Source organism: Mollisia scopiformis (genome assembly GCF_001500285.1).
Source record: "Mollisia scopiformis unplaced genomic scaffold LY89scaffold_12, whole genome shotgun sequence".
Taxonomy (NCBI): Eukaryota; Fungi; Ascomycota; class Leotiomycetes; order Helotiales; family Mollisiaceae; genus Mollisia; species Mollisia scopiformis.
This window is the reverse complement of record NW_017263592.1, coordinates 513,259-529,580: the sequence shown is the minus strand read 5'-3', so window position 1 is coordinate 529,580 and position 16,322 is coordinate 513,259. Positions and strand designations below refer to the sequence as shown.

The 16,322-nt window shown below is 48.4% G+C and overlaps 5 protein-coding genes across 5 annotated transcripts; 2 read left to right on the top strand and 3 right to left on the bottom strand.

Annotated features, from left to right (window-relative positions):
• Positions 1-2,584: 2,584 nt before the first annotated feature.
• Positions 2,585-3,867, top strand: LY89DRAFT_66797 (uncharacterized protein). The gene is made up of 3 exons (XM_018213007.1): positions 2,585-2,881; positions 2,937-3,767; positions 3,823-3,867. Exons 1-2 carry the CDS (start codon positions 2,835-2,837, stop codon positions 3,751-3,753), a joined length of 864 nt encoding a protein of 287 aa, XP_018071223.1. The 5' UTR covers positions 2,585-2,834; the 3' UTR covers positions 3,754-3,767; positions 3,823-3,867.
• Positions 3,868-9,213: 5,346 nt separating this feature from the next.
• LY89DRAFT_782123 (uncharacterized protein) lies at positions 9,214-10,247 on the top strand (the record flags this gene model as incomplete). The annotated part of the gene is made up of 2 exons (XM_018222549.1): positions 9,214-9,586; positions 9,643-10,247. The coding sequence occupies 2 exons, from the start codon at positions 9,214-9,216 to the stop codon at positions 10,245-10,247; spliced, it is 978 nt and encodes a 325-aa protein (XP_018071222.1).
• A 309-nt stretch (positions 10,248-10,556) lies between these two features.
• On the bottom strand, positions 10,557-12,141 carry LY89DRAFT_718601 (uncharacterized protein; the record flags this gene model as incomplete). Its single annotated transcript, XM_018218425.1, has 2 exons — positions 11,873-12,141; positions 10,557-11,563 (listed from the first exon to the last, which is right to left on the bottom strand). Exons 1-2 carry the CDS (start codon positions 12,090-12,092, stop codon positions 10,557-10,559), a joined length of 1,227 nt encoding a protein of 408 aa, XP_018071221.1. The 5' UTR covers positions 12,093-12,141.
• Positions 12,142-12,622: 481 nt separating this feature from the next.
• Positions 12,623-14,438, bottom strand: LY89DRAFT_707313 (cystathionine beta-l). Its single transcript, XM_018217593.1, has 2 exons — positions 12,948-14,438; positions 12,623-12,894 (listed from the first exon to the last, which is right to left on the bottom strand). The coding sequence occupies exons 1-2, from the start codon at positions 14,199-14,201 to the stop codon at positions 12,778-12,780; spliced, it is 1,371 nt and encodes a 456-aa protein (XP_018071220.1). The 5' UTR covers positions 14,202-14,438; the 3' UTR covers positions 12,623-12,777.
• A 139-nt stretch (positions 14,439-14,577) lies between these two features.
• LY89DRAFT_707312 (AAA-domain-containing protein) lies at positions 14,578-16,312 on the bottom strand. The gene is made up of 4 exons (XM_018217592.1): positions 16,176-16,312; positions 15,823-16,099; positions 15,403-15,775; positions 14,578-15,355 (listed from the first exon to the last, which is right to left on the bottom strand). The coding sequence occupies exons 1-4, from the start codon at positions 16,236-16,238 to the stop codon at positions 14,824-14,826; spliced, it is 1,245 nt and encodes a 414-aa protein (XP_018071219.1). The 5' UTR covers positions 16,239-16,312; the 3' UTR covers positions 14,578-14,823.
• Between the last annotated feature and the right edge of the window lie 10 nt (positions 16,313-16,322).

Here is a 16,322-nt window from a genome sequence, read left to right as displayed (position 1 = left end):
CGATGAAAGAAGCCAAAGAATGGACGCAGGAGGCTCTAAAGTGGCTTTCGAGAGCTTCCCGCAGTGGCGCTTTTGAAGTGCGCCACAAATTTCCACCCGAATCCCTGTTCGGAGGAGCCGACAGCGAGACAGACCTGTGCCAACTTTGGATAATGATGAACACAAGTTCGTCTCATCATTATTAGATGGTAGATTGAGAGCAAACAAGACGCAGGCTACTAGGATGGATGAACTATGAGATGCAGGACAACTAAACTCTCAACTCTCAAGGGTTTTGTTAGATGACGGTTAATTGTTTCCCTCTCTGCTTGCAATTTGGTTGACACAATGAATATATCAAAAACCAATGAGCGAAATAGCCGATTGCCAAGGTAGGCGGACATGAGGAAACCGCCACAGCGGTGTACAACACGTATCAGGAGCGCAAGGACCTCGAGACTGGCGAAGCTTGGCCTCGTTAGATCGTGGGCCCGTGATGCGGCGCTATTTAATTTCAACAACACCTCTTGATTCTACAGACAATTTCTCACTTGAGAGTCTGTTTGCTGGAGGTGAGCCTCTGCGTCTCTTCATATGTTCGAGGAAGTCGTGTTTCGCGTCGAGAACCTGTGTTTTATCGGGTGGCGATGTCCCAGAACGCGCGTTGTGTGATTGGTGCGCTGACAGGCTAGTTTTCTGCAAGTGGTCGAAAGAAGAAATATCTCTTGATCTCTTTGAGCGATCCTCCGTCTTGTTGGTTGTACACTGGCTTTCTGGCGTTTGAATATTGCCGCTGTTGATTATTGCATTGCTTTTTTTCGTCCAGATTGAGCTTTACCCCTCGTTCGCACATTTTCAGAAGCTGAAAGCTAGCACGCCGTCTGACCACCATCAAGAAGAACAATACTTGTTTCGTGAAGCGTGTGCGGGTGCTCTAGTCTTGGAGCTCAGCGTTTTGCCTCATTTTTGGAGAGAGCCCGGACTCAGTGCAATACCGAGAAAGCAACAAGAAGCTCAACAAGCCGTATCCACAATGGCTATATGACAAGATCTGTCGGAAAGTGTGGCTGAAACCTGCTGCATCAGACATCAATAGCGGGACGCGGCAGGTCATCACCACGTTCTGGTGATCACGAGACAGACCCAAAGTACCGTTGTGGCTGCTCAGAAAGGTGGACGCGAGGTTAAGATCGGCATGGCTTGCATCGCTCTCGATATACGAGACTCTAGATGCAGCCCGAAGCCCATAGATGGAAGAGGTGCATCCGACGTTGCAGGAATCACCAGCGATTGACGGAGTCCCCTCTCAAGACAGAGGATGGCAGCCGAAGTCAAAGCCCACATCAGTTTGCGAACAGAAGTGCTATGTTCTTCTCGGATCTGTCCCGTGCCGGATCTTATGGTCGTCATCCCATTTCTCGTTGAATTGAATCATTATACGTGGACTCGGGATCTCAAAGATTCTAAGCCTTTACCATTGCACTGCCAATCCACCAGCCGCACGGATGTCGATGGACCTCTTCCCCGGAACATCCTTGAAAAAAGGGCGACCAACAGTCAACGTGCGATCTGCAAAAGTCTCAAATGCCTCGTGGGACGCCTAGTCTCCTCCAACCGTCTGCCACGGCAGGTCCAATAATTAAGAAAGATTAGAACTGGGCGTAACGGGAAATGTACTGTCAGACAATCGAGACAGCTGCCTCTTCCTTCCAACTGCAAGCTATGAAAAATGGCGCACGGCACGCAGCATCTATAGAAGATTCCGATCTAGATGATCCTGGTGCCACGAGTAGTGGCTTAGAGAGCCTGCATATACCAAGAACCATAACAGCCAACATATAAAGAAGATGACATGGATCCTGGCTCTAAAATTTGCTTTTGTTTTGCCTGTGGAACGTATCGCGTAAAGACCGCGCTTGAAAGTGTCTCGTGCTCGGACAGCATGGGTACAAGCAGGTATAAGGACAGAATCCGTTAGAAAAGGGCGATGATGACTGTTCTGCGAGAGCTCGCCGGCTGCCAGGTGGCATGTCCCTTTCGGTTGAGTAGGGGAATGAGGTTTCTGCACGAACGAGACGCTGATGGTTGTATAATGTACGCTGGACTGTTGACTGTCCTGTCATAAGCAGATGCAGGTGCAAGCACACGCCCAGATCTGGTGAGACGTTCTTTTTTTTTCTGCTTATACGTTTGGAACAGGCAAGCTCCTTGCTGTTGATTTCCTGTTGCTGAGGAGTCACACCTGCAGTAACAGACCGAATGCATTCTGAAATTACTCTTCAGAGGCCGACATAACCAACAGCATGACGAGAGGGCGCTTGAAGGAAGGGAAAGCAGGGTCAGGGTTAGAAACATATGGACGCAGCTCTTCGCTGCGGCCACCGAAGCCACTGTCTCTCCTTATCATCCGGATTGAAACGTTATGGACTTGGCCAGTGAGCGGACACTTACGCAACCCACTACTAAGGTAGTCTGCCACCTCAAATTCAAACAACCAATGAGATGTGGCACCAAGCCGGGGGTTTGTTATTATCAGGCCACAGCTCTATGTCTGCCTGTGATTACACCGCAGACACCCCCTTTCAGGGCGAGAAAATCACATGAAGTTTATATAAAGAGTGAAAGGAAACCCCAAAAAGCTCTTTTCCGGCCCTGCTCTTGTGAATCATAAGTTCCGTACTTCTTCACATACTCTCCAGTTGATCCAGCTGCTTTCATACGTCTCACAATTGTGCTGAAAACATCGATTTTCCACTTCTCCCGCTGTCTCACGGGTCCACCAATCCCAACTCACAAAGACACACACACCTCGCTTTTGGCGCCCGCCACGACTAAGACAAGCTGATCAGCTAAGGATGACGAATACACACTCTAAGAACTGCCAACGAGCAGATAAAGAGGGGTGAGAATGTTCTCGTCCCACGAATTTGAAGCATCTCTAAACATTTATCGAACAGAAAATCGAGCTCAAAAATCGGAATAGATGCCAGAGCCTTGATAACCGAAGCTTCTCTCTCTGGTCCGTCTTGCGCCACCCGAGCCTTCGTCGTCATTCCCCTTCAAGCCTCGAACCATGAAAACCTCAATTACGATGCGACAACCCATCATGAGCATCATGCTTTGTTATTGCCCTCTTTCCGGCCCGTGAAGAGTTATGCAACCACGTCGCATGACCTGGAGCAGGGCACGACTGCCTCTCTTCATGACTTGAACACCTTCCAGAATCTCGAATACCCAAGTCAAGATGAACTCATCCAAAGCTCGGAATCCTACGTTGCCCTGGGCTTTGTAAGAAACGTTGATATCGGTCGTCACCAAGGAACTTCGATCACGAATGACCCTACGATAGACTACTCGAACGTCCTCCACGAAACGACTCCCTCCACCGAGCGCATTGTTCTGCTGCCAATCGATACTTCGTTGACAGATAAGAAAGTCAGCCTTAGCAGAGGATACGAGAACACGATCCGCATCGAGAACATTCCTCTAGCACGACTTGAGTCCCGCAGAAAGCTTGCCCACCAGATCCTCGCTATAGCTCTAGAAGCTGGGACCGGGTACACAACTACACACACGGCTCCGTATCCCGAGACGCTTCAAGTCTACGCTGGGTCATACCAAGACTTCAACTTTGAAGTCCCTGTGCCTTTCACGACCGAGCATATGGTGGAGAGTCATCAACTAGAAGCATGGAAACGTCAGACGTCTGGGCAGACTATGACTTTGGCAGAGAAGTTGGAGATGAATAAACACGCGTGGGGTAAATGCGAGTAAAATATTGCCAGACGGTATGCTCAGATCATTTGCAATTCGTGGGGATATTTGAGCTGACCGTTTTGATAGTAATCTTCTTCACGAAGTTAAAAATTGAAATCATTTTTCCTACAAGCGAGCAGGGTATATCCCGGGCATAGCATTACTAGATGCTGGAGTAGAATGGAGTTTCCTATTCATACAAAGGCGTTGGGGCAGTGGTTGGAAAATATCGTCGTGGGCAGAATTTGCTGCCGTCATGATGGACGACAATTTGTACCTCTTTACGTTCCAAATTTGATGTTTCATTTCTTTCTAAATTTGAAACCATAGAACGATGCGAGCAGTATAGGGTGCCTTGCCCTTGTGGGGTCTGGTGGGGCTATAAAATTTCATAGTTCAGCAACTCCTCAAATTGTGATGAAATACATTTTAATGTGCTACTCTCGATGCCACTGGTCTGATATTCTTTCCAGCGTTAATGCGTACGAACGGGAAAGCGACAGTCAGCAGGCGGATATCTTCCAGAGGCGGTTTTGCAACACTTCCGAGTACCCGGCGTGACAGGACAAACTCGTGGCTCTGCAGAAATCGAATTACTGATGCTTTCGGTGACCGTTTCCACCAATTTTTGATCTCGGTTTTGCGTTTGTGTGTGTGTGTGAAAACTATTTTGCTTGCTGCTGCATTGTCTTACTTTGTTTTGTTTTTCTTTCCCTTTTGGGACTCGCGCAATTGGCTTTCCACATTATTTTCAGCCACCGTGAATGGAAGCGCCTACCTTAGTATCACAATCAAGGTAAACTATCCTGTTCACTTATCTTACGGGGTATCTTCCAATCATTGGCTCTGCGTGTGCTTCAGTGAGCGGTCCATCCGCTCCATCTTTGAGGAATGATCACAAGTCGCTACTAGTGAAGCTTACGAGTTGGAGGGTGACTCCCTCTGTCTCGTATGGCGTGATTAGGGGTGACTCGACGTGTATGTTTCCTTCGTGACAAAGATTCAGCCAAGGAAGAACAATCAGCTGCAATCACCAAGTCAGCCTAGGTCACTCGTGGCGGCGGCGGCAGCAACAATAAGGTGTTGCTCAAGCCTCATCCTTATTCATTTGGGTCTAGCCTCTGTCTGATGATAGGACGCCAATATACGCCCTCAACGTCCGAACAGCCAGAGTATGATCTAAGACGCCTTGGCGGCGAGGAACTGTATTTTACCCGGGTTATTTTGAATCCACGTAGGAATCCGCGTTGCGGCTTTACAAGAGTAAAAGCTCCGGGAGATCTTCAAAAGGCGCCTCGGCCAGGAAGTGCGCCGTCTTGAGCAGGTGCGTGCAGTCTGCTAGGCATCACAACCTATAGTGATCCGGGCCATGTTAACGATCCCACCTCATTGTACCCGTGGTCACTCGTGATGTGAGCCTGCGAGTTTGCTATATAGAGCTAAATTGTGTAATGTTGAGAAGCTTGTGGCAAAGGTTGTTGAATGTCTCTGATCGTGTTACTAGTCTAAGATCCATCCGATCTCCGAGCCGAGAAGAAAGGGAGCCTGCTCATCAAGCAGAGCCCGCCTCATCTCGGCTCCTTCTTCTTGGTGTTGATCTGATTCAGACCGTACGGGGACTGGCGGGTCTCGTGTCAGGGGTGACTGACTGCATCTTCTCTCCCTTTGAGATTAGCACAGGCAAGATAAGTTGATGACGTGGCTTGCCAACATGAGATGCAAGGTCGGTGCACGAAAGTAACAGAAAGTATCCTCTTTTGATGCAGAAAGAGAGTCTCGGTATCTTGGTTACTTGAGTAGCTTACTTACCGTCAGATATTAGCTCATGTGCGGTTACACTGTCTGAAGTCTTCCTCGCACACTGTGATGACTGGCTAGGACAGCTCCAGCCGGTTAAAGAAAAAGCTGCACCACATCTTACGCCCTGCCGCTGAAGGCGCTGGGACTGTTCTAGAGCTCGAGTTCCGGGGTCTGATTTGTTTTTCGCTGGAACGAAAAATCAAGAGGCTGGTGTGTCAGATTCAAAACTGCAGCCGTATGCTCGAATCCATCTTCCTGGTCCGAGGATGTGGTGTTGGAAAGGGGATGTCTGTCGCTCTCGCGCCCAAGTCGGAATGTGAGAATTGTATGCCTGAAGCTGTTGTGGTGGGTATGGGGAGTATTATCCGCCGTCATGAGCATGGTAGGATCTCCATCTGATCTGATCATATTTCCAACCAATCCTTGCCCAGCAGAATTATTTCGTCCAGTCATAGCAAGGAATTCTTCTACGAATAAAGAGTGAGGAGGAAAGAGGATGGGTGAGCAGAAGTGCTGAGTGGGCAGGAGTGTTGGGTGAGCAAGCCTGGCCAGAGTCCCAGTCTCAAGGCGGACTGTGGGGCAGGAATAGTGTGGGTAAGTGCACAGGTGCAGCCGTGAAAGCCATGATCTTATTGTTCTTGCTGTGCTGGAGCATGTATTTGAACCGTGCTCAACGTCCATCAATCTATATAGGAACCCTTCTAGCTTTCAAGATCTTGCTCTCCAGTCGCTCACGAGGATCATAAATCCGACCATTCTTGACTTGAACACTCCAGACTTCTAGGGCCATCCTCAGACAGGACGAGGCTCTTCATATTTTCAGCTTCCTCTTTAGGATCAGCCACAATATTGCTTCTGTCCTCCCACGATGATGCCGGAGATACCTCCCGAAAGCCTTAAACATGGCGATAAAAAGGACAAGTAAGAAGCTGTTTCTCCCCTCTAAATTCATACTTTTGACGCATACATCTACAGAAGCTCGAACGCAATAGTCAACACTTCAGCACCAATTACTGGTACCCGCTATCTATCTGCGATTGCGACCTCACTACCAAATACCTCAACTCTTTCAACAGAGTTCAGAAATGTCGCAGACAGCAATGCACCCCACTACGATGCCACGGAGTATCAAGTCCAATTTTCTCGATACTCCCAAGTCCTTCAAAGTTCTGCAGCTGTCCATCATGTTGCGCGGCTCTCCTCTTCTTACCCTCCACACGACTTGACGAAAACCGAGCAGAGCGTTGGAGTTCGATTCTCTTATTATGAGAGTCAAAATGGGATGAAGACGATGGAACAACCTCATGACTCTGCCAAGAAGTACCATCATGGGGTCGAACCTCAACGCGCAGATGGCAGTATTGCCAGTCTCGACACAAAGAGCTTCTATTACTCGCATGTTGAACAAGAAGCTTTAAACCTTGACAAGTCGGATTGTGCGGCGCTAGGGCGGATAAACATGATAGAGAAGAAGTATGAAGTCGCCACAAACTGCACAGCTGCAGGTACGACTCTCGAATCCGACACTGTTCAAGCATACGCCGGCTCATACACTCAGTCCGATCTCGAATCTGCCCCTCCACCAATTATCACCGAGCATATGCTCCCGAAATATCAACTAGAGGCATGGATCAAACAGACATCGGATGGAGACATGACTTGGACGGAGAAGCTGGAGAAGAACAATCATTTCGAAGTCTTGTGGTGATCACAGGTGATCAATTTAAGGTACGAAGAGATATTCCATTCCAACTCTAGAATGAATCCAGGCTAACTTTCTGCCAGTATATGCCCTTTTATTTATGCCGGATTGGGAGGCCGCTTTTGTTGGGAAATGATAGGGCGACCAGAGTCAGAGGGCTATTGGTGTTTCGGAGATTGGACAGGCATTGACCGATATGATTAGAGTTCGAATAGTCAAGATACGGAGGTGTATGGAATGCCAAGACAATACCGTTATGGTGCAAAGATGGAGTTCGACTATTCGCTGTCAAAAAGATAGATCAGGTACGCAAAAGAGAACTCTCCTGCTCACTTTCAACGCTCAGAACATCATCCACCATTTTTTAACATGATCAGAAATGTGATATGTCATTTTATATTGTGTATCTATGCAGCGATCTGAAGCTTGTCCAATGGGATCCAGGAGTTTAGTCCAGCAAATCCGATCGAACAGCAAGTATAAGTGGTCCCACAGTCCCGGTTGATCGCCGCTAGGGCCCACAAGTGGGGTCTGTCGCTTGAGATTATTTCAACGACACTTCATCTCCTCAATCCGATCATATATATCAACAATACTTCATGTTGCGGAACAAGTACATATGTCACGATCAAGTGATCAAAACACCATCGTCAAATTGTCGCGAGGTCAACTCACTTCATACCAGTTGGTTGAGCGCTGTGATGGCGTTCGAGTTAGGCAACCTCGAAGCGGTCAAGGAAAGAATCCTTTGTTACGTGGACTCATGATACTGGGAAGTCCTGGTCATCATGATATCCTTGTTGCGGGTTCCCCTCGTCCGAGAAGTTGGTTCTGCCCCGCTTTAGCTCCACCAAGCCTCGATGTGCCTCAACGTGCGGCTCGCAGAAGCCACTTGCGCTTGGATCTGGGTCCTCTTCCGGTCGGATGGGTTGGTGATTATTTCCTTATCTTGATCAATCAGTGATCCAGGGGTGGCGCAGATGCGCAGGCAGAATTGGTGGGAATTAGTCAGTCTGGATCAGCTCGTTTCATGTATCCAAACAGGGACATGCATTCGGCGACCTGAACCGAAGAGAATTTTAACTGCCGAGTCCATCTTTGACTCAAACCACACCATTTTCTTGTGAAGGATCAAATCCTTAAAAACGTCGGTGTGATCGAAGGCGTCCGTGTTCACCGGCGAACTTTCCAATCATGGCCTCGGGCCGGTTATTCGAAGAACGAGGCTGCATTCTTGGCGCGGGGGTGACGAATATTCAGATCTATGCGTGACATACTACTTCGTCCCAGGCAAAACAGTTACGCCAAGAGACCCATAGACAAAGGCTTTCTCCAGTGCGTTCTCAGCGTTACCAGCGTTCTCAGCGTTTCCCCCTGCCCTAGTCGTACTCGGCGTAACTGTTTTGCCTGGGACAAAGTCGAACTCTTCCACGTTCCTTGTTGGCCTCGCTAATTTCTGAATCCTGTTGAGCCCAGACATCTCGCTGATAGCCCTCAGGCCTACTCTGCGAGTCGAAGCTTGATCCTTTCCACAGATCAGATCCCAATGTTCAACTCGAGAGCTCGCATTCGGTTGCTCCCCCGATCCGTGACTTCATCCCCTTAGGAGCACGTGCCTCGAGATGATCTGAGAAACTCCGAAAGGCCCTCTTTGCCCCACTACTTCTTCACAACATAACACATCACAAGGCCTTAACAAATACATTTACCAGAGGAATCTAACTAGGATCGACACAGAGGGCCGAATAGACTTTTGCTTGTGACCAGAGCCGCACGGGAATTGCCCATCCTTGGACAATCGAGAAGGTGAGCACGTACACGACCAAAATACTCTACACAAGAAGTCGAATTTCCTCACGATGTTTTCTTCTCCGTCCATCAATATTCAGTTCCCTTTTCTTCTTCTCAAGCTTCTGCGAAGTATTCTTTTTTTTCTCTCTACTCTACATCTCTTCAACGTTTCTCCCTCTTTCAGCATGTCGTCTATCTTTGTCAATAATGGCTCCTTCATGGAAGAAGCCACCACACCAGGACATAACCACGAAAGCACTTCTCACCCATTGGACGTACACCCAATTACTCTTTACGAGGGGGAGATATCTACGGAAGACCACTTGGTTCCAATGGATGTCAATTTTTCGTTACTAGGAATCGGATCTAAGAGCAATGCTAGCATTCACAATGATACTACATTCAACGTCCCTGCATTGCCGCCTACCTCTACACATGTAGATCCCTCCCATGTTGCAGAACGCACTGGCATTGCTGGAGATTCTGCCCTGTTATATAGCACAACTGCTCGAAACACGACTCAATTTGGTGCTTCTTCTTCGAATAGACTACATCTTGGTATGCCGGCATACGATTTGACTATACGTGATGAGGACATGGATAAGGGACAACAGCATGTGGAAGGACAACAGGAGAAATCGAACAACAAGATGGGAATGAACATCAGGAGGAGAAGGAACAACAGGAGTGGAGGGACCATCAGGAGGAGGAACGGGAGGGAGGGGAGCAACAGGCTGGGAAGGAACAACATGATGGAGAGGGACAACAGGGACAGGCTGGGAAGGGACAACAGGAGGGAGGGGAACATCAAGAGGGGAAGGAACAACAGGTTGGGAAAGGACAACAGGGACAGGATGGGAAGGGACAACAAGACGAAACAGACAGCACGATGGAAATGGGCACGAATGAAGGAAACGTCGTCCATCCGCGACAAGTTCAAGGGATACTAAACGCATTGGGAAAGTGGACGGGCAAAGTTTTCGGGTGCTATGAAACGACGTCCGGTCAGGACATTCACGAACTGGATGAAACCTCTCCAAAGCGACCTCAGCCAATCCCCCACCTCTCCTCCGCCACCACCGCCACCACCCAGTCTCAGTCCCCGAACTGGCAACATGGCAGCGACCACCAACTCAGCAGATGGACGTACGAAACATTAAACGAAGAAATGACCATCTCGGAGAAGATGTTAAAGTACGATTGGACTGGTCGTGAATAACCACACACCATTCTATGATTAAGGATGTGCACAATGTACGTATGAAACGGACTTCAACAATTCAGCGAGGCGATGGAGGCTGGCGTTTTCAGCCTGTATATAGTATTCAGGGTATCATTTCAATTTCGATCTTATTTACCTACGTTGATATAAACATGCGGCGGCTTCGCCATGCCAGCACTATCCTGTTCAGGGAAACCCCCCAAAAGTTATTCTTGAGAATGCTCCGTAACATCAAACGTCCATCTCCGAAGAAAGTCTGTGGATATAATTTGAAAATGCCAAAAAAGTACTCCGCCGATGATAGACCTATGATGCATGTGGTTCCGTCTTCTCCAAAACCGGCGTCGTCGTCTCGCTCTCTAGCGGCGGTACCACCCTCGCTTCCGTTGGGTCCTCCACTGGTGAATCTGCCGGCGCATTCTTTGCAGCTTCTGGAATTTCAGCCACAGGCACCGTTAACCGGCCTTCTCCATCCGTATTCTCAGCCTCATAAATCTCTTCTATCTCCTCCACTGGCACGTTCTCCGGAGCTTCTGATAATACCAATGCAGGTATCTCCAATGGCCTTCCGCGATGCTCATCTTCATCATCATAAATCTCATCATAAACTTCCAACGTTGACGTTCCCCTCGACATATATGCGCTCCCGACCTCACTCACAGGACTAACGGGACTCCTCACCTCCTCTCTATCCCTTTCTCTCATCACCGCATCCCTCGAAATCGACACCGTCCTGGAAGACATCCTCCTGCTACCAATTGCACTGCTCCCAACCGATCCACTCGCTTCGCTCGTAATCACACTTTCTCTCCCCATCTCCTGTAATCTTACATCCTTCGGCTCACTCTCATGTTTTAACTTCGCCTTCTTGAGCCTCCTCCACGCAAAGAACAACCAGATCAGTAACCCCGCCGCGATAAGGAACATAAAGCCTCCAATCACACTCCCAGCAATTATCTCTGTTCGAATCTGTGCTTCTACCCATCTCGATTTGCCCGTTTGACAGTAGCTTCCGTTCAAACACGCTGTCCAATTCCCGTTTCCCCATCCCGTTGGTTGAGTTCCGTCTGTGACAGAGCTTGATAGCGTTGCTACGAGGAAGGGATCGGTGGACCCGGTTGATGCTGCTGAGGATGTTGATGATGAGGTGGTGTTCTTTGGGATGCGGGTTCCGTAAGTGATGACACCATCGTCGCCGAGGTAGCGTGGTAGGTGTCCCGTGGTGGTTTGCCCTGAGTAGGTGAGGTGGACTTTGTATCGTCCGAAGATACGGGTCGCTTCGCAGCCAAAGATGGAATAATTATGATGTGGACCTATGATGGGCGTTACGCAATATGGTGTCGGTGTTGAGCTGGTTGCTGGTGTGAGTATTTGAACAGAGAAATAACGTGGAGGTAGCGTACCACCGGAGAACACTTGGGTCTGCAAGACATGACGAGTTGCAATCTTGAAGGTGTCGCCATGGAACACAAGACGTATAGTAATTGACAGACGTCGGATTTCCACAGCCCACGAGCCCTAGATTAGAATTCCACAGACAAGTGTTGTCGCCATCACAAGTATATGAGTTCGCTGAGTAGATCTTAGTGCCAAGAATATATCAGACAACGATGCATACTTACCTGAACTATATTCCACGTAACCACACAAATTTGGAGGTTCATAGGTCGTCCCGTTGATAACGACTGCTGGAGCTGGTGTTGCACTAAGGGCTTGGCTCAGAGTTTCTGTGGTCAAAGTTGATGCATCGAACGTGGTAGAGGGAGCCGCATCCCAAGTGATAGCACAGACTAGTGCGACGTGAAACAGGAGTGTCAAGATCCCCAGTCGGCACTTGGCCATGTCATGAGATAGTGTTGAGCTTGGCAGCTCTCCACGATCACGATCAGAGGCAAGATCCCGCCAGATAAAAGAACGAAACGGGAGCACTACCACGACAGACAACTTCGAGGCACACAAAGAACTAAAGAAGACGTTTCTTTGCGATACATTCCGATCGCCCAAGAAGCTTTCGAGGGTCGTGGCACTTGAATGCCGAGAAAAAGAGGAAATCTAGAATCTGACGATTTTACCAGCACCCTCGTACCCCACAACACACTGTCGCGGCTAAAAGTGCCCCCCATATTGCACTCTAAAAACGGATCAGCAGATGATAGATTAAAACTTTCAGGGAACATTTGGCACATCAAGTTTCTTTATTTCGGCGACTTCGTGATAGGTTGCACAACATTGCATTCACTGGAATGCCGGGTAGTGATTGGTAAAATGCGTGTGAAGAGAACAAGATGTCGCATCCCACATGTATGATCTGAGTGATCATCTTCTAGGGTATACGCGTGCCAAGACAAACCAACCATAGGTATGGGAAATATGGCAGTCTATAAACTTTTTGTATTGACCTCAATAAGACTCGTGGTATTTGTCCCTGAGCTGTTTTTCATATTCGTTGAATGAGAGAGAATTCATCCGCCCAAGAGACGCCTGCGCCTATGCAATGCAAGATACGGAACATGAGAACCAAAAAGTATTACGAAGGAGCTGCAGCTGCGTCGGATTCTTCTATCGGCACATCAGCCAACGCTTTTGCAGGTCCTGTGGCATGGAAACCATCTAAAGTCACGGTCACTGCGCCGGCTTGAACGAGCTGTGGAATGTTAGCAACGCTTATAAGGCTCAAGGACTCGCTTTGGAACCTACTGCTCGGCTCAGATCGTCAATTAAATCATCCACATCCTCAATACCGACGCAGAGCCTGATAATATCTTCAGGCATCTGCCGTTCCTTTCTCGTCTTCGCATCAATGCTAGCATGGCTCATTTGACAAGGCATGCTTATCAAACTATTCACGCAGCCAAAGCTGACACTAATACCCCACAGTCGTGCAGCCTCAACAATGCGCTCTGACAAGGCGACATCGCCGGTCTCAAACGAAAGAACAGCTCCAGCACCTCGGGCCATTGACCAATGGAGGTCATACTGAGGATGAGACTTCAAGCCTGGATATCTTACCCGGAATCCGTGATCCTCAAGGAACTCAGCGATTCGTTGAGCGTTTGCTTGTTGCTTTTCCATACGGATTGCCAAAGTCTTGATTCCTCTCATGAGGAGGAAAGCATCATTCGGTGCCAGTCCACATCCGGTGGCGTTGATGGTGAAGTACATCTTGTCTCCGATTGCGGGATCATTTACTGCCAGTACACCAGCCATGATGTCGTGGTGACCAGAAAGATACTTGGTTCCTGACTCGTAAACGATATCAGCACCTAGGTCGAGAGGGTTGGACAGCATGGGGGACAGCATGGTGTTGTCGACGACAACCAAGGCCTTCGCGTTCATGTTGTGAACTATTTTGGCAATCGAGGGTATGTCGACAATCTTGATAAGGGGATTGGTAGGAGTCTCCAATAATACCATTGCCGTTTTCGGTGACACAACATCCTTCACACGTTCAGGCTGTGTGGTGTCAACGTGATGGACAATGATGCCATGGTTTGTTGCCATGTATGTCAGCAATCGATTGGTACCACCGTATAGATCGTCACCTGTGATGACTTCGTCTCCCGGTCGTAGGATTCGTGTAATAACATCCAATGCTCCCATGCCTGATCCAACTACCAAAGCCCTGGAAGCATTCATGATCTTGGCGAGATGCCTTTCTAGATGTGTTCGTGTAGGATTGCCTGACCGTGTGTAATCATACTCTGAGCCCCCTCCCGCCGAAGTCTGCTTGAATGTGGCCGATTGATAGATGGGCATGCTCGAGGCGCCATATTGGTCTTTGCTCTCGGTATAGACCAATTCAGTAGCCAATGCATATTTTCGACCGTTTCGAGGGCTCGAAGGGGCGGGCGAGGGTGGCAGATTGTGACCATCAAGGTCAATGTGAGGAAAGGCTTTGCCTGCAGCGCCATTGAGCTTGCCAGCTCCAGAAGGTCCTGGCGGTGTAGACATATTTGAGGTTACAGAAACTCAAAATGTTCCGGTGCCTCGGTTTATTGGAGGAGTGGAACAGTCACAATGTGCGGTGGCGAAATTGGACTGAAGTTGAACTCAATTGAGTAATCGTGTATCGAATTTTGACTGAAGGTATTACAAAAACAAGTTGAAAGTTCTCAGAGCACGAGAGCTCTTATGTTCCTGCAGATGTGTGTGTTTGCAAAAACAGTCACCAAATCGAATCGCGGGGCTACCTTGCGATGACGCGATCGCGCCTCAGGCCGCGGAGCGAACGAAAAAGGAAAATCGACCGAACTTCGGTTACTCAGAGGTAAAAGTACCAAACTCGAAAAGACATTGGGGCATATTCCTCTGCCATCTCTATTATTTTACCATCACGAAGCATTACTTATCCTATCGAGCCTCTTCGCACGTGAATCTTCAAGTGGCCATTATCCTCGTTTTGACTTCTTATAGCAAAGTAAAGAGTTGATATTTGCTTGTTTCTCAATGTACAAGCCTCCTAACACCAGAAGCCAGCCTGACCATTTATGTTCATGCGGTATATAAACCATGTGGACCACCATGAGAACGCCCGCGGTATGTTACACATCTAATCGCTCAATAGTCAAGCGCCTCAGTCCATGGACTCTGCTGCCTCATCATCAAAGTCCTCGTACTCCTCACTTGATGCTTCCGGTTTCTTCTGGGTTTGCTTGTGTGAATGACGAGCGTGATTGTCCTTGAGTATTTGTCCTCCGCCTTTTCGGCCAAAGAAATCCTCCGTTCTTACTCCACGGACAGATTCTGGGTTGACGCCTGACATTGCAACTCCCCGTTCTCTTTGCTCCTTGATGAACTCTCGAACGGGCACCATAGCTGCATCTCGACATGCTTCCTTAATGTCACTACCTGACATACCAGCCATGACCCGGGTCAAGTATTCGATGTCAAAATTATCTTCGTCGATTTTGGTATCTTTAAGAATGAGGTTCAAGATTCGCCGCCTTTGGGAGTTGGAAGGCAGTGAAACTGGGAATTTCTTGGGCATTCTTCGCAGAATAGCTTCGTCAATATCCTGTATTCGATTCGTGGCCCCCAGGATCATAATACAAGCTTGTACTCCAGCGGCATTCGCTGACGTTAAACCATCCCACAGTGTCATAAATCTATGCCGTGTCAACACATATCGGTTTTCTTGGTGTGCAATACTTACTCTGCTTTCACCATTCCACTGGCTTCATGTTCGCCGCTGCGCCTTTGCCCAAGAACAGCATCAATCTCGTCAATGAAGACAATAGTGGGTTGTAGCTTCCGGGCTAACGAGAAAACAGCTCGTACCAGCTTATTTGAATCTCCGTACCACTTCTCAGTGAGTGTTGAAATATGCAGATTGATGAAACAAGCCCCACTTTCATGAGCAAGAGCTTTTGCCAACATAGTCTTTCCACATCCTGGGGGGCCATATAGAAGTACGCCGGACGGAGCAGCTAATAAGGAGGAAGACTGAGAATACAGGTGAGGCATCGTTAAAGGATATATGACTGATTCCTTCAGCTCTTCGATGATGTCGTCCAACCCTCCAATGTCTAGGGATTATCAGCACACAATTCACCCCTAATAGCTCGGAACTTACCATCAAATCCAACAGGTATATCTTCAGGCGCGACGACCTCCATTGCGATCTGGCTTTCATACTGGTCCAGGTTGAAATCTTCTTTCCTGGGTCGTCTCGAACTGTCTGTATTTCTTCCCGACTCATCTTCCGAGTCCTCTTCACCTCGAGATATGCCCAACCTTCGCAGGTTGGCTGTAGCTTTCACTCGAGCTTGTTCATGCTGTTCCTTCTCGGGGTCGGTTCCTAATGGCAGGCTAGCTACTACACTTTTCGCAATGTAGTACATAGAAAAGCTCTACAGCAGGTGTCAGTAAACTTATCCTGCGAGGCTATCAAGAAGGCTGAAGCAGGTGTTCACTGGGTCAACTTACGGAGACAACGATGAGCAATAGGTCCTGCAGCAAGCCATACTTTCTAGTGGCGCCATCTCCCATCGTATCAGTAGATATATGTATTATGTGATAGAGAGAGAGGAAATTGTACAGTGAAGAAAAGTGACAAGTCAAAGATGGCCAGTA